General features: G+C 32.3%; 3 protein-coding genes across 4 annotated transcripts; 1 reads left to right on the forward strand and 2 right to left on the reverse strand.

Moving 5' to 3' along the window:
- Positions 1–3,439: 3,439 nt before the first annotated feature.
- LOC123223064 (E3 ubiquitin-protein ligase Os04g0590900-like) lies at positions 3,440–5,035 on the reverse strand. Its single transcript, XM_044646128.1, has one exon. It carries the CDS (start codon positions 4,761–4,763, stop codon positions 3,663–3,665), a length of 1,101 nt encoding a protein of 366 aa, XP_044502063.1. The 5' UTR covers positions 4,764–5,035; the 3' UTR covers positions 3,440–3,662.
- Positions 5,036–8,428: 3,393 nt separating this feature from the next.
- Positions 8,429–14,802, reverse strand: LOC123223066 (33 kDa ribonucleoprotein, chloroplastic-like). 2 transcript variants are annotated; one of them, XM_044646130.1, is made up of 4 exons: positions 14,403–14,800; positions 14,210–14,308; positions 12,895–13,236; positions 8,429–8,892 (listed from the first exon to the last, which is right to left on the reverse strand). In XM_044646130.1, exons 1-4 carry the CDS (start codon positions 14,757–14,759, stop codon positions 8,755–8,757), a joined length of 936 nt encoding a protein of 311 aa, XP_044502065.1. In that variant the 5' UTR covers positions 14,760–14,800; the 3' UTR covers positions 8,429–8,754. The 2 variants fall into 2 exon arrangements, with proteins under 2 accessions (XP_044502065.1, XP_044502066.1); XM_044646131.1 differs by lacking the exon at positions 14,210–14,308 and having other exon boundaries at positions 14,403–14,802.
- Positions 14,803–21,478: 6,676 nt separating this feature from the next.
- LOC123223053 (protein TORNADO 2-like) lies at positions 21,479–23,375 on the forward strand. The gene is made up of 2 exons (XM_044646113.1): positions 21,479–22,228; positions 22,731–23,375. The coding sequence occupies exons 1-2, from the start codon at positions 21,731–21,733 to the stop codon at positions 23,046–23,048; spliced, it is 816 nt and encodes a 271-aa protein (XP_044502048.1). The 5' UTR covers positions 21,479–21,730; the 3' UTR covers positions 23,049–23,375.

Consider the following 23,375-nt stretch of genomic DNA (forward strand, 5'->3'; position numbering starts at 1 on the left):
TTGACTTGCAGTTATAATTTTAATCCTACAGAATTACCCGTATAATTTTATATATAAATAATTATATATTATTATATAAATAAATAATTAAAAATATAATAATTTTTAATTATATAATAATATATTATTATTTATATATAAAATTATATTCATAAATTTATTAATTTTTACTTTTACTCTGATCCCACTTGTGAATAATTCTTATATTATATATAAAAACTAATTTGACATGATTTTTCAATTATTATTATATTATTTATTTTTATTTATTAATATTTATAAAGCTAAATTATTGAATAAATTCATTTTTTTATGTCAAGTCAATTCATATAGAAAATTCCTTCACTAATTCGTTAAGATTTTTAATTATTTAAATAATAAGATGAGCTTGTTAGAAGTTGTGAATCCCTTGTTATCTTAATTAAGGTTGTGTTTCCAATGACTTTGGTAAAGCCAAAAGACTTACAATCGATGAAAATTTAGTTCATTTGATAAAACTTTACTTATTAATTTTAAAAAATTTAAATACTTATTTAATAATTATTCTTTTTAGTGAAATTTAATTAATTAATAATAAAATTATAATTATCAATGTACTTGTTAATATAAAATTCATTTTAAATCGTATTTCAAATTTTAAAACAAAGATTCACCCCCATTAAATGCTTACAAGGAAAGGCGGCAGAAGAAATAAAATTTTTTGCCTTTATCTAATCAAAATTAATTTTTTGGCGTATTCATGCCACATGCTCGACGACTGTTTAATAAGGGTTGATATGGCTTGCTGCGTCGTGGACACGTGGCCTGGGATTTTTTATAAAGTATCAGCAGCAAAATAGATCGTGACACGTGGAGGATGCTTTTGTAATTTCAGTTGAAAGTAAAAAAAATCTGCGAATTAAAAAATATTATATTCATTTTAATTTGAATCAAATGGCGACATGTGGAATCACGGGTTTAAAGGAACATGAAGGCTTCCCTAGTTTTCTGTGTGCGAGGCTATTGTCTAAGTGAAAATTTTTGCAAAAACCGAAATGCTTGTTGTAAAACTGTAATTTTGCAATTGAGTCCAGAGTAATGCTCAACCAACTATAGCGAATTCATTTCGATACTGGAATGTAGATCTTCGATAATCACACAAAAATATTTAGAATGGTTTACAAGAAACTCTAATACAAATAAATGTAATTAAATTAATATATTTTACTTTTAATTAGATAAATTGAGAAATTAATTTTTATATAAAGGTTAATTTTGTAAATTTAATTACATAATTAAACTTTCTAAATTAATCATTTAAATTATATTAATTTATAAGGGTATTGTTGTGATTATACTAAAAAAAGATAAATTAGTAATTTATAATTAAACTAATCAAAGATATTAATAAAATTAGATGATAAATAATAGATATCTAAATTTTTTTAAATTAATAAATAAAATTTCGTCGATAAAATAAAAAACTTGGGTGAGAATACTTCTTTTAGCCATAAATAAATTCAGGAGATGAAGAGGTACGGTGGGAAAATCAAATGGACGAAGACCATAGTCCAATCTAGAAACTGTTTGGCGAAGATAGACGAAGCCAGCCCATGGTTGGTCCATGGGCTGCAATCAATTCAGAGACTCCTCTCTTTCTGGACCTAGGTCTTCATAGCAATGAAGACACTCATTCACTCACATAACAAGTCATCCATATGAATTTTGATCATACACATAAATGGGATTAAATGGGAAAATTTTATTTTGATATATCATTTCCTTTTGAAGTGAAGAAAGACCATAACATGATACTTCATCGATTAAAAGAATGTTGGAAGAAATATTAAAGTAGGTAGAGGGTTATGTTGGAAGATTAAGTAGAATTGCTATGTTCAAATAATTATGACAAAAAATTATGACCCAATTTTTGCTCAAGTAGTTTGGGTTACCTTATCCTTCCATAATCATATCTTAGACGATGTTTTGCCACCAAATAGCTAGCATCTAACTAAGTGATTAGTGATAGATACATCATGTTATTTAGACACATATAGTTAAGTAAGATCATATGTTCCCTATTGAATAAGATGTAGAATGGTAGCATCAGTTACACAATAAAAAATGAGCAAATTTTTTATGATAGACTAATAAAAAAATAAAAAAAGAGACTTCTACTCTCCATCTCGAGAAAAAAGTTAATCACTTTTCCTTTAGCACACTATCTAATAGTTTAAGTTTAGTTGTAACTTAATCCTTTTTCGGTCTCAAGAAAACATTCTATGAATTTTCTTAAAAATTTATTATATAATTTTTCAATCTTATTTCACCACAAAAAACAAGAATACTCTTTGTAATTGGTTCTCAAGAATACATTGTAAATAAAATAGTAAGATAATAGTGAACGTGCAATATGCTTAAACAATCGAACCACTTTAAAAAATCTTCATGTGTCACTATTTCATCACATAATATTTTAAGTGCATGTTTATCGTTTGCCCATCTTCACCACATGTCTCATGTAATATCTCTGAATTATTATATGATTGTGTTGGTGCAATATCATGCATCATCTAACAATTCCAAACAAAAAGATTTGAGTTCAATGACTAGATTCTGCTCCTTGAAGATCTGGGTACATCCAAACTCTTTAGTTTCTAGTTATGGGGTCATTATAAATAGTTTGCAGCCCTGAAATATTTATATAGACATAAATTAATTATGTTTTAATTGGTAAAAACCGGAAAATGTATAGTCTAATGAGAAAATTTTATGTGCATAATGTGATCATAATGTAAAGACTTAATATATAGTTAATTGAAAGTGTAACATACTAAAGTTTAATGAACTTGTAGTGGAGACCAATAATTATAAAGTAAAGGCTAGCGCCATTTCCATAAAACCCCACGACAAAAGGAGTCGTAAATTTATAAAGTATTGTTGAAAAAGAAGACCAGTTCTCTATACATTGATAATCGATCAAATCAATCATGACACAAGCAAGTTTATCAAGTATTTTATACCCATATGTTGAAGTATTGTTGTGAATTTGCGGATTATATCCAACTGATTTGATAACTCTTTTAGTGAGAGCTCAGGATTTGACAAATCTCAATATTTTGCAGCCAATTTCACGAGACATTACTGCACCATTGACAATCAAAGTACAAGACAAGAGATATTATTGTTCATAGATGCCAAAATAATTGTCAAGTTGCTATGAAAAGCACTTATTCTTAAAGAGCAGTTCTACTTGTTAGGGGCCAAGAACAAAACCTTTGGGAATCCTACTTCTATATTCTCATTCTCATTTGGTAGCAAGACAAAAATTCTTTCAAGGATTACTCTTTTAACATTATCAACACAGTTGGCAAAATCCAGAACTTCATTTCATTTTACTAAATTCTTCATTCTACAAGTCAAATTCAAACACAGACACATACAGTGTAACAAATGGTAGTTAACAGAAGAAAATCGAAGGCCAAACTAAAAGAAATTAAGCATTGAAATCTACAAGATTTTAGCAAGAAACTAAAACACAGAGATGGTGACAGAGAAGTTGTCACTCATGGAATTAATTAGCTATATATGATTCAAATAATATGTTGAGCTTAAGAAAATGGCAATACACCTCTTAATAATTGATACTAATCCTTACGTTTTACCTATAAAAAATAAATTTGTCACAGGGGGATGATAGAGTCTCGCACTCTCCCTTGCCTGGAAAGCAAGAATCTCCCACTTGAAAACGATCTCTTCATCACGGGAGTACTCCTTACACAATGCAAACCCTTTTTCCTGTTCATCGACTTGCTGATTTCTGTTGATTGTTTTGATGATCCTGCTCTTCCACTGCATTCTTCCTCGTGAATAATATCTTCGTCTTGGTTCATTCTAAGCATATCAGCAATTGAAATTCGGGTTTGACATGAATGATCCATTGAAGCTGATCTTCCTATGTGTTGACATCCTTCTTCTGTGATCTCAATTGCTGTATTTCTTCCTTGAAAATTCCCCAGATCACTAAAAGCGCGTAATGGACTTTTTGGGAACCCGTCATTCTGCATTCTTTCCTCTTCGCCGACGCCTCTTTCTATATCTTGTGCAATTGCTGCATTTTCACTTGCTGCTTGGCTATCTTGTAATGAGTCTTGATATGAAGGAGTTTCCGTGATTGGAGGTAACTGGGGAGGCGAAGCACCGATGAAAAAGATGGTTGAGCGACACAGAGGGCAATTTGAATGATTTTTAAGCCATGTATCAATGCAATGAACATGGAAAGCGTGGCTACACTTTGGTAAAAGTCTGACGCTTTCATCTTCCTCGAACTCACTGAGACAAACCGAGCAATCAGTGCCTTCAATCAAACCATCTCCCTTGTTGTACTTACAAACCGTAATGGACTTGATGAGAGCATCATCTAAGCCAGCTGTTGCAGCATGCCAAGGTTCATGGAGAGAAGGGTTGCTATTGTCAGCCAATTCTTGAGTTGAATCAGGGTTGTTTTCTCTTCCTCTTGCAGAGTTTCTATTGCCACAATATTTAGAGATTATGGTGTAATAACTTACAAGAAGGAAAGCGCTTGCAAGAATGCCGATGATGGCAATTACAAGGGGCGAAAAAGTTGGACTTGAATTGTCTTTAGACATTTGATCGTCAAAAGGAGGTGGAGGAGAGAAGATTATGTAGCACCATTGTGGACAATACAAGCTGCAAAATCCCTGAGAACAATCTTTGCTATTCACATATGGAACCCAAGCCTTTGGATTCCCTATAGAACCCATCACAAAACGACAGAAAACAAACTATTACTTCTAGCAGTTCTGGTTTGATCGTATATCCTCTTCCTGCTATGGAATTAAAGAGGTTCCTGTATAGAAAATTTGTTGAAGAGAGATAAGAAGGCTGGAGAAGAAAGCAAAGAGGCTTACATGGAAAGAAATTAAAGGGAGAAAAACAGTAAGGGTTGTGTCTTCTTATTGTTGAGGATGAGTATTCTTTTTTTCTTTTCTCTCTCATTTCTTTTTCTTTTTCTTTTCTTTTTCTCCGTCGCTTTTTCCTAAGATAATGGTTTGTTGACTAAGGTGTTGGTGTGATAAATTGGTAAAGTAAAGGAATGCTTTTATTATAGCTCAAGCCAGTAGCATTCAGAAAGTATCTTGACTTCCTTTATAATTTGCCCTTTATATCAATTACTTCACCGCAAGGACAAGAACTTCACAAGATTTAACCAAAGATTTTCATCAAGATGATTGCACAGTACTCTAAAAATTAGGTGCACCGGTCTTAGAACTTCTGTACTGATGATAGGGAAATTCATAAAAGACTTTGATCCCCATCTCCACTAATTTCACTAGCCTTGTAGCTTTTTATGCAACAAATTGTTGAAAAATGAAGAGGCAAAAAAAGAAAAAAGAATCATGGGACACTGCTCATTCGACATAAGTGTTGGTGACACTATTGAGCTAAAATGTGTCTGCATTCTGAGTGCATCTGAATGCGTTGGTGTGTGGGGGCTGAGTAAATGACCGGAGATTCCATTTGAGAGGAGAATATGTTCTTCAAAAGTACACTGGAGCTAGCATCTTTTGTTTACTTGCCAGAAAACCAGGGGGCCAACATTTTTCTTTCAATTCTTAAATCAGCATTATTAAGAAATTTAAAGTGGCCCGACCGCATTAAACTTGTAGACCCTTGAATATCAAAAGCAGATAAAAAAGACATGAACCTGGAATTTATAATTATTTTCTTGACTAATGATGTCGAGAACTTTTAATTCTACACTAATATTTAACATGTTGACAATGTTTTATGAACTGTATGAATTGTGTTGTGCAAATAGACACCCCCCTGAAGAAATGGCCTCCCTAATAGAACCTAGCCGCTATATCCCTGTAGTGGAACAGTGCGGGAGGCGGCAAAGCGTGTTGCCTACGACATGCTACATGCCTACAGCGAATTTCAATCCCTATAAAGCAGGTAGGGCAAAGTCACCTCGGATAGCGGAAGTTTGACTGTGTAAGCTAAGTCATGTGCATACCATGAGATGAAAGTGTTCACTACGAAATGCACATCAAAGTGTACTCATCACTTTTACAATCTTGTGATTGCCATATCACATTGAAAGTCAGGTAGTAGCATCATTTCCCACTTGTATATATGGTCTAAACATATGTAATTAATACCATTTATGTTATAAATTTATGTCATCGATGTCATTCATGATTTAAACCTTTTGTGGTTAGACATTTACTATAAAACTCATTCTTCTAACTTAAAAAAGGGGGAGAGAGGTTGATAACTTGATATAGGGATGAGTTTTGATCTCCAACAAAACAGAAGCATAAAAATAGTATCTTTTAGTTTTTACTTTAAAATTTTTTGTTATATCATTCTTATAAAAATTTTATAAATTAAAACAAAAAATATTATCTAAATTCTCTTCAAAAGTCTCTTTACAATATATCAAAAGCACTCTTTATAAGTTTTTCAAATAAAACCTTGTAAAAAATAGTAATAACATTACAGTAAACATAAATTTTGTTCAACTAACCAAACCGCTTAAAAGAACTCTCTTTTTCTTTTATTGGTTTATTGTTTTTGTTGATTACATAAACACATTCCGTTACATGCATATTACGAGTCTCACATGATATCTCTAGATACCTAGGTTATTATGTTTGTGCAATTTCTCATATCCTAGAAGAGAATATAATTTGTTAAACTTGTAATATATAAAGGGTAGACATTCCAAATGAGTAGTGGAAGGTATTAAAAAAAATTGGATATAATTTGGAAAGATTTTATAATATTTCTTTTGAAGTAATGGGATAATTTGTTGATTGATTAAAGGTTGAAAATGGTGATAGAATTCATGGGAGATGAGTAGGAAGGGAGAAGTTCCTCCTTGAGAACCAACAAGTCTTTATTTTTATCAAACCGACCAACTTTCTTTGATTCTCTCTTCTTTTAATCGCTACATTCTGTTTTTGAGTGGCAGTGGTCTTCTCTCCAAAGTCTCGCCAATTCAATGAATTAACCTTTTTATATTAAAGGAATGAATGATTATTGTTATGATACAATATCTATCCACCCATAATAAATTAATGTCATTAATCTTTGTCAAAAGTTTGTATTATATTTCCATTACAACTTTCAGTGAAATTTCCTGGATTCTCCAATGTTTGTAATTACAAGAAAAGGAAATGGAAATGGAATGTGAAGAAGCATCTCTCTTTAATAAGATTTAATTATCAACAGCCAAGTATAGAATTGTCTACTTAGAAAATCAAGATGACTGGTGGTTTGGATTTATTTAACCACCACCTGGAGCAGCATATGATGCCAGGAGCAAAAATTATTAAATAGAAACCATATGATATCAAATCTCTGAAGTATCGATAAAAAGGACAATTTCATTTGGCATATCAAATGAGAGAGACAAGCAGATTCCTATACACTGGAATTGGGGTTCTTGGGTTTTTGAGTCAGAGAGTAAGGCTTGACAGTTAAAGCTGTATGAAAAAAGGCTGGCCCTACTTAATAGGAGATATCACATTATTCCACTGAGTTGCCTCCAATTACTTGTTTATAGTTATAACTTCTGTACCTTTTCCCCAACTGGTAATTAACAGTGACACAGATTGCAACTCTATCGAAAAAAAAAAAACTTTTATATTGATTGAATGATGAATTATTGTTCTGGGTTCCAACTTTCCAAGTTTTAAGCACAGTAGAAAGTGGGAAAAAAAATTGAACCTTTAAACCCTGAAGATTTGGTATCTGGGCAAATCTTATTTTGTAGCCTTAACATTGAAATTTGATTTTATTTTTTTTTATATCTAATTGCTAATTATCATAGACTTGATAACAACAATTACTATTACTTCGCAATCCATATCATCATCGGCCAAATCAAAAGCAACTTTCAAGGGGAAGTCTACTATTTTAGCTTTTATATAAGAAATTGACAACTTCTCGTTTTTCATGCCTATTGAATAGTAGAATATGCATGAATCATACACATCAGCTTTTCATCAATTTAAAGCCCCCCTAAGACTAACTGTATTCACTTATTCACCTTCTGTGTATGTTAATTTCTTTTCACGAGGAATGTAATTCTACCATAAATTTTCAGGTGTAACTTGCTTTGCATTTTCCATTCATTCATAGTGGGAAAAGAAGACTTCCCTTTGTGACAGTGGATTCAAACTTACCAAGAAAAGGATTTCCAATGGTTGAAGGTGGATGTCACATCTTAAAACATATGTGTCTCAATCAAATAAATTATTTTAACTAAACATATGTGTCTTAAGTGGAAAAAAAAAAAACCACATGAAAGTAAAATTTACTTGAGCCTCTCAAAGTTTCCCCAAAACTAGTCTTTCTTGCTATTCGTGAACTGTGTTAAGCATCGAAATTCTTGCCCATATGAAACAACTCAAAAGCATTTTTATCAAAGCATGATGCTTGAAAATATTTCTATTTAAGTAATCATTTGATACAAAATGAATGTCTATCCATATCTTGGACATTCGAGGGGTAATGTGAGTATACATTAACCATTTTAACAACTAAAAATTTAAGGCATCAAGAAGAAAATTCTGTTAATATGTGGTACCTAAGGGCGAACTGAAGGATACAACTTAAGCACACGCAGAAATACACAGATAAAAGAGAATGCCTTCATGAGTTTTACGTGTGGTTGACACAAAAAGTTCTGCCTCCCATAAATTTGCCCAGTCAATCTGCTAACTCTACAGCAATTTTAATTATCTATGATTCTGCAGTTTGATCCTCAGTCATATCCTCCGGTTCATTTTCACTTTCAGATTGATCAACTTTCTTCTCACTTTCAGATTCCTCAACTTTTTTTTCACTGAATTTCAAACGAATTGGTCTACCCATCAACTCCTATAGGAAGAAGAATAAAAGGATCAAGTAATTCTCCATCTGATCTCAGAGATATATGAAGATAATACACCATGAGAATGCAAACAATAAGCTCAGGATTTTCTCTAAAAAGAAATGTAAGTTGCGAAGGATGTATGCATATAAAGCAATAAATATATATATATATGTGTGTGTGTGTGTGTGTGCGCGCGCCTATGGATGGTTAATTGGACAGGAAACTGCATATTCTATGCTGAGATGGTGACCAAAAATATCATTTCTTAAGATAAATAAGCATCATTCAATCTCTAAAAGTAGTCTACAACCTGATTAATTCCCATTCTTGCATATGGTCATTTTGTCTTATTAAACCAGTGGGCTACTAAGATCTTTTGATCAATTCAACCAAAAAGGCATACATAATGAAGCAAGTTGACAAGTACATAACTAAATGGATGAGTGTTAAAAGCTAAGTTGATGTTGAAATTTTTACTAACCACTTACAAATATTGATGAAATTATACTTTTATAAAAATTAAAACTACTTAGGCACTAACCATCATTAAGATAAATTTAGTCTAATACATTCCATTGCCACTCCGTTCTTGTCAATCTTATATCCAGCAGTTAAGGGACTCATCCATATCTCAAGAAATTGGTTGTTGGTTTTACTTTTTAATCACCCAAAGACTCCTTTTAACCAAAAACTAGAACAGAAAAAGTTATCCACTATCACTATTTAGTAGGTAAAGGGCAGCTGCAAAACTGTCATCAAAACTGTAAATTCATGCATCATCAACTCTTTGGCCTTAATAGTAAAGTTGTATCGAAGCGTGGAACAGGGGATAAATACCAGCTGGTAACTAACAAGATGCAATATTATCTGGTCAATCAATTGGAAACAACAGAGTAAACCAGACTTTGCCTATCATGGTGAGAATTAGATGTATATTATTGATGTGTAAATCAATGGTTCATTTACATTCTCCATTTACATATGTGCAGCATAGATACCAATTAAAAACACACAACTGTGAACCCAAAGGAAGGTTTCACAAATATAAGCACAAATTTTCATTTAAAAGAATTGTATAGAAGCTGAGTATATAAAACCAGTACATAAAATAAAACAGCTCAGGCTAATTATTTTTCATAAGCTACAACTATTGGTGATGAGATTAGCACAAACAAGAAGTACAATGAACAAATGTGAAATTTGGTGCAAGAAGGTAAAGAGATAGCAAAATTTTTAACATAGTTCGGCCTATAAATCCAAAGCCTACGTGCAAGGAGATGTGATTAGTTGAGTAGTTAGAGAAGAAGCGATAATATAGTGTTAGAAGCTATGATTGCTTGTAGAATGCTCAAAGTGTCTTTCCTTAGCCTTTCCACAACTTAAAATTTATACTAGTGGAGACTAAAGTTACATGTGTATTTGAATAGGTAAAATGCAATATCATGCTACTTGATGAGTATTGTCATCATTATGTGATTCCAATGTAATCGCGGTATAATTACACTTTGATTGTAATCGTTGAAGTTATAGGAAGTGGTTATACAATAATAAAAAACTATTATTTCAGATTGGAGAGATTGTAGGAGTCGTGATAGTTATTGACTCTTGTTTCATCTTTGCTACTTCTAGATGAGATTGTGCTCTATTCGCGTCTCATCTCAACTTGTGAGCTAGTGACATGTCTTTTTATCACTACAAATCACCTCTTAGTGTCATACTAGTGAGCTTGACTAAGAAGACATTTTGGCCGCCTAAATGCAGAATGCATTTTGTTTAGTCAGTGCTACTCATACATGAGAAATGCACTACACACTTACGGACATGACTTCCATTGATGAAAGTTATAGTCTAAGATACCTAGACTAATTCCAAGGTATGCATTCAACCACCTTTTGGGAAAGGTCCTACAGGCATTCAGGTGGTCATATAAGTCTGACTTACAGGTCTGGTAATCAATGTTGTCTAACTTGTCGAAGCCAATTATAGCACCAACACACAGGGCATTGAACGGATATTATCTTTTGATTGGAGACTTGTTTCGTATGTCAAGAGGCATTATCCATTGATTGTCATTTTGTATTTTGGGCTTGACAACGCAAGTCATCTCCCCTGTTGTAGTCGAACATAAAGCCATTTTGGAGTGATGAGAGTCTGGTCCTTAAGATCAACAAGCTAAGGTTGATTCACTTGTCAAGGCTAGTTATGTGTCAAGGATAGATGAGAAGTATGGGTCATCCTAGAAAGAAACAAACTCTTTACACTAGAAATAGTATCCACGAGTCACCACTCTGGTCCACAGGTTTGAAAAACTTAGTTTCCAAGTCGGTCGATTAGGGTGTTAATGCACGAGGCATTGAGCAAAAAATATATTTGGACAGTGAGAGAGATATTGTACTCGTTACTTGCTATTTATCTTGAAGAATAACTGCAGTGAATGTTGCATACCAAATAGGACTCTAGGACTTATTGTCTAGAAGCATCTTGTTGTTGTCTTTGCAAGGAGAGCCCTAGTTAAGGGGTAGCAAATCCAAAGCGTCACACACCCAACAGAGGATTTGGGATCCCTACATAGAGGTATCTAAGTCATTGTTTGCATTAGCGAAAATGATTGATAGTCGTTTGAAAAACAAAGGTTCTTAAAAACAACTAACAATTTAAACGGATCAATGTCCCTAATCTTCCCATTGGGGTGGCATATTTGATTTTTTAACTATGTGCTAAGGATTACACACCAAGAATTGGCATAGTGAGTTATCAACTCATGTTGTGCACTGTACATTCTCAATTGGTGTCACAATGTGAGCAAGCTCTCTTTGGGAAATGATACAATGAGGAAAGAAAGGTCGAGGGGCCTCTTTATTTCAAAGAATAGAAAAGTGTCATAATAGGGCATTTTTGCTATGTATATTGTCTACTCTTGAAAAGTTAAAATCAAGAACTTAAGAGACACCTACAAACTGAGTTTCAACCTCTTCATGGCACAAGTTGTTTGTACGTTGCATCAGTATGTGTAATGAAATATAACCGTTTGAGGTCTTCCTTGGTATCTTTCCAGGGACAGTTCTAAAAATGATAGTTTACCTAAGATCAACACATCAAGGAATTTGTTCACCTTTTCAAAGACATTAGGAGATAGTGTCATGTCAAAGATTAACAATACATTGACATGTTCAACGGAGAACCTCTTTCTAGTGTTAAATTGTTGGTGATACGATTAACACCAATGAAAAGTACATTGAACAAATACGAAATTAATTGTAATAAGGTAAAGAGAAAACAAGATTTTTAATATGATTCGACCAACAAATCAATACCCTATGTTCACAAAGATGTTATTAGCTAAGTACTTAAATAAATAGTAATAATACAATGCTAGAAGCTATGAATGCTTGTGGAATGCTCAAAGTGTCATTCATTAGCCTTTTCATAAACTAGAATTTATACTAGTAGAAGCTAGGGTTATATGTGTAACTACATATGTAAAATGCGAAATTATGTAACTTGATGAGTGTTGTCATCATTAAGTAGTTTTGATATGATAGGAGAATAGTTGTACTTTGATAGTAATTGTTGAAGTTGTGGAAAGTAGTCCACAATAATAGAGACTATTATATAATGTTGGAGAGATTGTGAGAGTCATGATCGTTATTGACTCTTGTTTCCTTTTTGTGCTCTATCCACGTCTCACCTCGACTAGCAAGTCGATAACACATCTATCCACTGGTCGTTGATCATCTTTTGGCGTCGTGCCCATGAATTTGATTGAAGAGGAGTTTTGATAATAACAAAATCAAGATAAACCCACTAAGCCATTATAAGTAAATTAATACGCCATTAGGGCTTAAGGTTCTTAGTCTAGAAAAACGTATACAAGGGAACAAGAAGACCACTATTTTAATAGGAATGAGGACCACAATTTTAAAAATGATATATACCCTATTAACCAAATAAGCAAAAAATTATGCAATCTACTAATGAGATTAAGTAGTAAAATTAGCTTCATTTACCTTCCCATTTAGAGAAGAAATTGCAGCCTCTGCTTCTTCCTTTGTGGCAAATGAAACAAAACCATAACCACCAGATTTTCCTGGAGCTTCAAAAACAACCTTCGCAGAAACAAGATTATGATCAGCTGAAAAAAATTCTCTCAGATTATTGGCTCTAACTTTCCAAGCAAGATTTGACACATAAATCTTATGTTGTGTCTCTACAGGTTGTGTACGTAGAGATTGTGTCTCTACATTTTGTGTTTCTTCAGCAAGGGGACTTGGGGACCGTGGTTCACATGGAGGACGTGGTTTCTTGAATTTCCTTGCAAACGCAACTCTTATAATTCTCCCAGACACTTCCTACACCACAAAATCATATTGAAGTAAATTTATCTATTCCTAAATGAAAATTTTCCATTGACAATGCTTATAGAGTCAAATTTATAGAAAAATTTATCAGAGAACAATGCACAAGAAGAAAACAAGGATGAAAAAGGAAACAAGAACTGGCAAAAGAAGGCTAGCACATATATAAAATCTAGAGAAAACAAATAAAAAAAAATGTGTACATACTTTTAAGTACAAAATTGGATACATATATGATATTTATTGGGTGATTTTAAATTAAAGATAAAGTAACACCCAAATACATAATGACACATTATCTATTTATCCACGTATATACTCAAAAGTGTATGCATATAGTATTACTCAAAACAAAAATAAAACCCTAAGCTACAATTAGAGTTATTGAAGTTGCAGTTTGATGAGCTCAACCCAACTTCCTAGTTTGACTCCTCACATAAAGAAATAACACTATCGCTCTCTCTCTCTCTCTGTAGAAACTAAGCACTTAAATGAAATTCTCACTCTCAACATAAAATGTACACTACTGTACTTTATGTGACTCATACTCTGATTCAGTTTGGTAACTAGCAATCCATGAATCAAGACTGAGAGCAATGCTGAAATTTCAAGTAGAAAGGCCAAAAGCATAGTAACAAAGAAATACTAAGTTCCTGTGTCCAAATAAATGGCAATAAAGCTGACAGAGAACCATTCAGAAATAAACTACGTGAGTGAAGCTGTCACATAGTTTAGGACTTCGATATAAATTTCTTTCATTCACGCCATCAGTGAATCCCATTAGTACCATTTTGCGATTTGAAAAAACGAAACAACTCAAAATTCAGATCATTAAAGAAAAGTTTGACCTCCTAAGAACACAGATATAACAATTAACAAACACAAAATAAAGTTGAAAATGCAGCTTCCAAGAATTAAAAAACATAATGGCAAATTTAATTAAGACCACATAGAAAAATAAACTTACAAGAGCGTCAAGCTTATCAATAGCAGCCTGAGCTTCATCTCCTGAAGCCATTGTCACAAATGCAAAACTTCTGCTTTTCCCATCTTTATGCTTTACAATCTATAACAATAACGCTTACACTCAAAACGCATCACAGAAATAACATTAAAATAAACAAAAACAAAAGAAGAAAAAAAAAATAGAGAAGAAAAACCTCAACATCAGAAACAGCTCCACATTGGCCAAAGAGGTTCTTGATATCTACAACAGAGAAAGACCACGGCAAATTAAATACAAATAGCTTTCTCCTTATATTTTGTTTCTGAGTTTCCTTTTGTTTTTCTTCTACAACTGTTGCCTCTTCTACGGCAGAGCATAATTGAAAGCGGTATCCTTTTCTTGTTGGGTTAGTGCAAGGGAATAGAGGAAACCTGTGAGAAACTGAAAGGGTCGAATTCGAAATGTGAAGTAGCTTTATAGATGACGGTGGTGGCTTGGAAAAAAAGTGGGATTTAGAGAGAAAGGCAGAAGAAGAAAAGATTGAAAGTGCTGCTGCTTCTATAGCTGCCATTGTGTTGTTTTCCGGAGAGGTGGACAAGACACAAGCAAAGGGATAGATGATAATTTTTGGCTTGATTTTTATTTGGATAAATTGGTCATTTAACTTGTGAAGAGATTTTTTTAAGATTTTATTTTATTTTTTCTTGTTAAATATTTCATTACTCAAATTATAAATAAAATTCTTATTTTTATTTATTAAAATGGATCTATGAAAATTAATTATATTTTGGGTGTGTTTGGTTTATGCAATCTTTGATTGTTAAGAATGAAATATTATCATAAACATGAATTAATATCACTAAAATATCATTGAATATAATTATTCTAAAATATTTATTATATTACTTGTTATATTAATTAAAAGTAAAAATATTTTAGTACTAAAAAATTAATAATTAAATATATAATTGTAGTAAAATTAAGAATATTTTGGTAATCTTTTAACACCTAAAATTATATATTAATTAAATTATTATTTATATTATTTGTCACATCATCATTGATAATTAATTATTACAAAATGTTTTATTAACTATAAATCTAACGATGTAATATAAATAATAAAAAATAGGTAACCAAGCTAATCTTTGATTATCAATAACCAAACTCCCTTCAACATTGGTTTTTTTAATAAGCTTAGATGTGAGATTAATATTGTTTATTATAATTTACGCTAGAGCTGGCAAAATTTATGACGACCTGTAAACCTAACATGAGATGACATGAAAAAATTGGATTAAGATTATAATTTTTTACACGAAAAATAGTTTATGTTAGGTTTAGGTTGACATAAAGTGAACCTAACTTAACTCAAATTACCCAAAAAATTTTAAACAGATTATTGCATAACACATAATAGTAAAAAACTTCAATATTATTTATTTTTCCATTTGACAAAAACAGTTTTAATCTACAAAATCCTTAATTCCTAATTTAAATCAATCAAAGAAATTGGCATTGCATTATCAAACATCAAATCTACATCACCTAAAACATTCATTTTAATTTAGGCCAAAAGACTTATTCTCACCCAAGGTATTTCAAACTTCTATTCATAGGATTTCAAAAATCTAAATACTTAACCATTATCCAATTTTTGTCAAAAAATTTTGTCATAGCTAAGAGTTAAACCATCATTTTACCAGTAATATTAAAAAAATATAATTTTATCTCATTTTTCACTTTAGATTTTGAAAACTAATAATTTCACCCTAGCCTCAACTTTTTCAGTTTTAAAAAGTATTTCTTTCCCCCAACCTCCCTAGGGTCTTTTTCTTCCCTATCTGACCACAATCTCTGACAACAGCAACCACCTAACAAAAAATGAAGAGACAACAACCATCTTTGGCACACAAAGACTCATCTTCATCTTTGTTAACGAAGACACGTCTTTGTCTATCAAAGATGGTCGCCATCTCTTCATCCCATCTTTGTCTTCTATTAAGTAGTTGTCATCATCACATATGGTAACTAGAGAAGGAAATGAAAAACCCTAGGAAGGTGGGGGGAAAAAACACTTTTCAAAACTAGAAAAGTTTAGGCTAAAGTGAAATTATTAGTTTTCAAAACTTAGAGGTGAAAATGGGATAAAATTATAATCTTTTTAATATTATTGTAATACCCTCAGATATATTCCAAGGGTAATTACGTCTTTTGACCCTGTTTGGAGATATTTCCAATTGTGTGTGTGTGTGTTTTAGTATATATAGATATATATATATTTATAAAAAAAAAAAAAGTCAATATATATGTGCCAAAAGTCAATAAAAGAAGGAAGGAAGAGAGAAAGAAACTTTACCTTTGCTTCTTTGATCATTTTTCCAGCAGCTTCTCGTCTCCTAGAGAGGAAGGCAGTATTCTTCATTTCTTTGTTGTATTTTAAGAACAGTGAGTGATTTTGAGGGGATTTTGGAAGATAAATAAGGAAAGAAAAAGAAAAGGAAGCACTTGGAAGCTTTGGTAACCAAATATCTCCTTCTTTTCCCTTTTATCTATGTTTATATGCATGTTATGTGGATATGTTAGTGTGTTTTGGTATTGATTTAAAGTGGTCTTGGTGTTAAAGGAAGCAAAACAAAGAGAAGGAAACCAATTTGCAAAGATTGGGCTTGAAACAAGGTAAGAGGAATCATTATTGATATGTTGCATGTTTTAAGCTTTTGATTTCTTGGATCTATGTTATAAATGTTGATTTTGAAGTTGAGGAATGTTGTTTTGCCATCTGGGATGTCTATGTGTGTGATTTTGTTTAAGACAGAAAGTTGCATGATATTTACAGTTTTTGCCACTGAGTTCGTCCCACGTTTTGACTGTCTTATCTATTGTATTATGAGTGCTATTATAGCTCGTTGGAAAGATCTTTGAATCCTCTTTTCAACGATATATAGCTTGTATGAATTAGAAACCGTTTGGGCTGTTAAATTGTATGAAAAGAAGGCTGCCCTGCTAAATGACTGTTCTGTGAACAGTGTTTCTTAATTCTTGGCAAGAAAGAAAGAAAGAAAGAAAGAAAGAAAGAAAGAGAGAAAAGGAAGAAGAAAGGAAAGAAAGGAAAGGAAAGGAAGGAAAGGAAAGGAAAGGAAAGGAAAGAAGAAAAGAAAAAGAAAGAAAAGCAAGAAAAAGAATTTGAGGCTCAAGATTTAAGGGTCGTCCCAAGAGTAATGTCTGGTGAGTTATGAATAAATTTAAATGGAAGCAAAATTAGTAAGATATAAGACCCGCATGCATGCTATAAACTATGAGGGGGCACTTTACACTACACCGCCCACAGTAGGGCACGTCCGCAGTAGGACATAGACCCCTAGTAGGGTCCGCTCGCAGTAGAGCATGCTCGCAGTAAAGCTCAATTCAGATTCAGAAATAGTGTAGTGAAAGAAAAAGAGCTTGAGCTTATAAAAGTGTCAAATCCATATAGTTAACTTCCATAAAGTATTAAATAGACACTAGATGGGACAAAGTATGACCCAAATAGTAAAGAGTAAACTAAATTACCCCCCTCAATCTCTTATAGAGGTTAGGATATGAGGTTGAGTCCCAAAAGTGAGTTAGAACCGGAAAAAGAAAAAAAGATAGTTTACTTGATTCTTCCCCCTTATTGAGTGTTCTTATCACTCACTCCTTTTTCTTTCCTGATGGCAGGTACAGGTGATCGAGGTAACTACGAGGCAGGGTCAGGTCAGCGTAGGTAGATCCGGTTGGAGCAGGTTATCTCTGGTTTATATTACATGCATACAGTAGCATGTTCTTATCGACTTTTGACTTTTTGAGATTATGGTACAGTTGCATATGATTACTCTATGTTTTCAGATACTTTCAGATGAGTTTTCATATGAGTATATACATCTTTTGTTCGCTTCCAGATTTTCAATTTTCTTGGAATACTCCTTAAACACTTTTAATGAGGCGTTTATTTTAAAGTTTTTTTTTTTTTAAAAATAGACGCTCCGAATATTAATTCGTAACATTTCTCCTTCGATGGATAGTACTTCTATGGAGGGATGTTACAATTACTAATAAAATAACTATTTTACCTTTAATCATAATAGAAAATTATAACAGAAGTTAGATGATAGATAAAAATTTGAGTTTTTAAAACCTTGTGAATAGAACTTTAAAATTTCATCTAACCTTGGGTGGGAATAAGTCTTTTGGCCTTTAATTTAATAACTCTTTTTGACATACTTATCAAAAACTACTTGTAATTTTTTTTTTTTGTAGGTATGTTGTATATAAATATTAAGGATTTAAATTTATTATGATTAATATATCATATTTATATACATGTTAGGGTATATTTTGTTTAGGTAATCTTTTATTACAGAGAATCAAATATTATCAATAAGGTAGATTCCCAGAAAAATTACTAGGTATAAATTAATTACTATATTGATGTATATAAATCATTATTGTATTTAGTTAAAAATAATAAAATAATACTAGTATATTGTTTTATTTATTATATGAATTATTAATTGTTATAAAAAAAATTTCATATTACTTATTATTTTAATTAAAAATAAAGAGTATTTTTGTCCTAAACATTTAATAAAGATAAAATAATAACAAAATTAAAATTACATTAATAATATTCTAATACCTAAAATGAAGATAGTAATAAGAGTACTTCGTATATTATTTATCACATCACAATTGATAATAAAATATTAACAAAATATTTTATTACTTTATAAATCAAATAAGATAAAATAAAGTTTACTAAGGTAACAAAAGATGCCCCAACCAAATGTCCCCTTAACATTTTAATTTTAATAACAGTCACATTCATCATATAAATTAAAAACTAATTTTCTTAAATATTTAACAAATAATCAATTATATTATTTTAAAATTAAAATTGTATACTTATTTGAGTTCTTAATTATAATATTACATTTTTTTGTCCTTACAATATAAACAAACTTTAGTATTAACTTGAAATAAAACGACTTTATTTATACAAAATGTGGTTTCATGTCAAAATATTTTTTTATGTATTATTTTGTAACAAATCGTGTTATTCCTTGATATTTGATAAAATGTGTTATTTTATAATAAATCATGTAGTTATATAATGTATTCTGACATAATTTTATCTGCTACATGTTTGAATTAATTCAGATCAAGTCAAATTAACTCAAATATGTCCAAGGACTTTAACACACATAAATATGTCCAAATGATTTTTTATGCCCGTAGACACACTTATTAGAAACAAATTATACACAATTTCATGCAACCACTCAATATAATTCATCATCTATGTGCATTGTCATGCTTTTAGAAGACCCTACATGTTACTTGCACAAACTATAAGCCTGTACGTACCTTTAGGGACTGTCAATGTGTCGAACGATTTATTTCACATGTTGCATGCACCAAAGGAATGCCTCCACATGTAGCAAACACATCAACTATAATTACACGCGCTCTCACATGCCATAGAATCGGCCATGTGCTCCACGCCCTTGCAATTTAGTCACTCGCGCCATTTTCCTATGCCACGTGTTGTCACGCATCTCAATGAGCCCCTACGCGCCACCACAACTTTGGACACACCTGCATGCACTTCAATATTGCCACCACGTGTGCACACGCCTTCCAAGCCTCATATTCAAAATTTACACATGTGATCTCACGCTCTAACTCAACTGGCCCTGGTTTTCATCTATGAAGGGTCGGATCCATGGGTAACTATTCGACCTGAGTTGACTTTAACTAGATCAATTGAACCAATCTGATTACAAATCGAGTCCCCCAACCCGGTTGGACCTCTATTACTAAAACCCTAGGTTACGCAATTCATGGCTCCAAAGTTCCAATTCTCAGCATCTGATCATCCAACCGATTTCAGAATTAGGATCTCAGCTCATTCAGATCTCTTTTCAGGCAATTCCTTCGTCAAGTTTAGGTCAGAAATGTGAGAATGGAAGAAAATAAATAAATAAACTTCCACAATGTCGTCAACTCCGATTTTGCATTGTCAACCATTTTGTCAGCATTTTGCATCTTTTCCAATGGTTTTTCGACATGAAAACACATAAAAATCCAACAAAAATAGAGTAATAGATTCAGCTCTCTTGCTTAATTTTGCAATGCCATCGAGCTACTCCTTCGATGCTCAATAATGTCTCAACCCTCTTCATCCTCTTTCATCGTAATGTTGTCGACCACCAAAGGAGCAAGTGGATGGCATCGTGAAAGCAAGCGAGAGGGTCAAATCTCTCACTCAATTTTGTTCATATTTTTACATAGTTTTCATGTCGAAAAACCACTAGAGAGAATGCACAGTATTGACAAGATGGTTGATGATGTGTCAAAAAAAAAATGTATTTTGTGAGGCTATAATTGTAATGTTTCAAAATTTGAGAGAACAATTGTTATTGCTAAAATAATAAAACCCCAAAAAGAGGGGATAAAAGTTTTTAAAAGTAAGTTAGGAAAAAATTATTAGTTTTTATAATTAACGTGAGAAAAAATGATAATTTTTTTAAATATTACACCCTAAATGACTTTACTTTTAGATTTAGTCTAATTGTCATCCTTGCTTATAGCTCATCTTACATCAATTAGCATTCTTTATTTGAATGATTTTTCAAGTTACTTCCATTAAACCAAAAACATTTTTTAATCGAAATTAAATCATCCATCTGTTTGATTTGGTCCGAACCCAAAATTGAAGAACACCATCTAATCAACTTGACGATTAGGTATATTAGCTAGGTGGATTGCAACTCAAATTAAATTCCTAATTACTTTCAACTTGAGTTTGTTTGAACCCTAAAAAACAAACTTAAAGGCCCCATTCCAAAAGTAATAATCAAAAAAGTTTAATTGCTAATTAAAATAGAAATACCCGATTCTCAAGAAAGCAAATGCATATGCAATTTGACTCACAAACATTAGGGTACGAATAATGTCATGTGATCGTCCCATCCATCCATGACTTTTTCCCTTCTCTTTAATCAGTTTCCCTCCATATATATGCATTTGTTTTTTGTGAGGAGAGACCCATCTGAACGGAGTTCTTTTTTTGGAGCAAAATTAATTATATTAAATAAGGTAAATTTTAAATTTAATGTCAAATTTTACAATCATTAAATTAAGAAAGTTAAAATTTTAAGTTTGAAATATCATTAAAAAAAAACTTAATCTCATTTCTTCTTATTTGTATAAAAAATATTTTTTTTTTTTGTCAATCAACCTATCTTAAGGCATCATATACATGCGTTGTTGTAAACAACATTGTCTCTTTACTCATCTTCCGTTTTCTTCGTGATCCTAATCTTGTATAAGGTATTCCTTTTCAAAAAGTTGTCCTTATGTGATTAGACATGAAGATCAAAACCCTACTTTGTAATTTATTATTGCTCGCTTTAGTAGCTTTCAGTTTCACAGATCCAAGGTAAGGAACAAGAACGGGTGGGTTGTGGAAACTTTTTCTACAAATTCATATCTAAATTCCTCATACATCTCTTCAGAAAAATGGCACTTAGCAACAATGTTATCGGAGCCATCAACTTCGTTGCCATGCTTCTTTCTATCCCGGTCATTGGTGCCGGAATCTGGCTGGCAACCGAACAGGACAATTCCTGTGTGAAGATTTTACAATGGCCGGTCATTATCTTGGGCATCTTGATTTTGATTGTGGCTCTTGCAGGCTTTATAGGAGGATTTTGGCGCATCTCCTGGCTGCTTATATTCTACCTTGTGGCAATGCTCATTCTCATAATATTGCTGGCCTGTTTGATTGTGTTAATCTACATGGTTACACTTAAGGGTTCTGGTCACCTTGCTCCCAGTAGGGCTTACTTGGAATATCACTTGGATGATTTTTCAGGATGGCTTCGCAGAAGAGTTCAAAGTCCTTTGAAATGGGATCGAATTAAAAGATGTCTTAGCTCAACACAACTGTGTGCTGAATTGAATCAGAACTATCGGATGGCTCAGGATTTCTTTAATGCGCGTATAACGCCTCTGCAGGTAAATTAATTAGCCTTATTTTGTCCTCGTTTACTTCACTGCTACAGAATTTTTTCCAACAATTGAACTTTTCTAGCTTCAAACCCTAATTACGAAAGCAAAAATGACTTCTTCTAGAGTTAACTTATAGAAAACCATTTCTGAAAATGAACTCTTATATCTCTCACTTTCCTGGATATTATCTTTTTAGCTTTTTAGAAAGAAAATTTTTCAGTTTTGATTACTTGAACTATCATGAATCATTCATGGCCAAGAAAAGAAAAATTATTTAAAAAACCAAATATTTTTCAACATTTGTCATGAAACAAAACAGTTTAAATAATCTAGATCATGTTAGCTAATTTCACCTCAAAACGGGGATATATTCCTAAGCAAAGAACAATAAACAATATCTAGATAAAGTAAAACAGCATTAGATTCTTCAACCAATTTGTTTTAATCTTCGTTTACAAAACATTCTGATGAGTCTTTATCTTTATTCGTTTCTGCTTTCTCTTTACAGTCTGGATGCTGTAAGCCCCCCACAGAGTGTGGGTACACATTTGTGAATCCAACGTATTGGATAAGTCCCATCAACAATGCGGCAGACATGGATTGCCTTCAGTGGAGCAATGACCAAAATCAACTATGCTACCACTGCGATTCATGCAAAGCCGGATTGTTGGCAAATCTAAAGAAAGAATGGCGAAGAGCAGACATCATATTACTCATAACTCTCGTTGCTTTGATCTGGGTTTATTTGATTGGATGTTGTGCCTTCAGAAATGCCAAAACTGAAGACCTCTTTCGAAAATACAAGCAAGGAACTACTGACACGTAAGAGAAGTTATAGAATTAAATTAAGGGCTTGATTTTTGGTAACTTATTTTTATGAACTTATTGTATAAGAAATATCCTTTTGTGTTGGGTTTGGTGATACAATGTCGAGATTAAAGCTGCCAATGGACGCGGCTGTGCTTGATTTGCGGAGGGCACCGAAAGTTGATTGCTTGTGAATTGCATTATCATTGTGATGATGGTGGCATGCAAGTTAAAGGCAACCTTTTGAGGGAGTAGTTTTATTAGCTAGCTAGGTTTGGTTTTTATTTTCTTCTTGCAAGCCTTTTCTACTGTTAATCAAAATTTGACAAAACTATTACTATCTCAA

This window comes from Mangifera indica, chromosome 8 (assembly GCF_011075055.1).
Source record: "Mangifera indica cultivar Alphonso chromosome 8, CATAS_Mindica_2.1, whole genome shotgun sequence".
NCBI classification, from domain to species: Eukaryota; Viridiplantae; Streptophyta; class Magnoliopsida; order Sapindales; family Anacardiaceae; genus Mangifera; species Mangifera indica.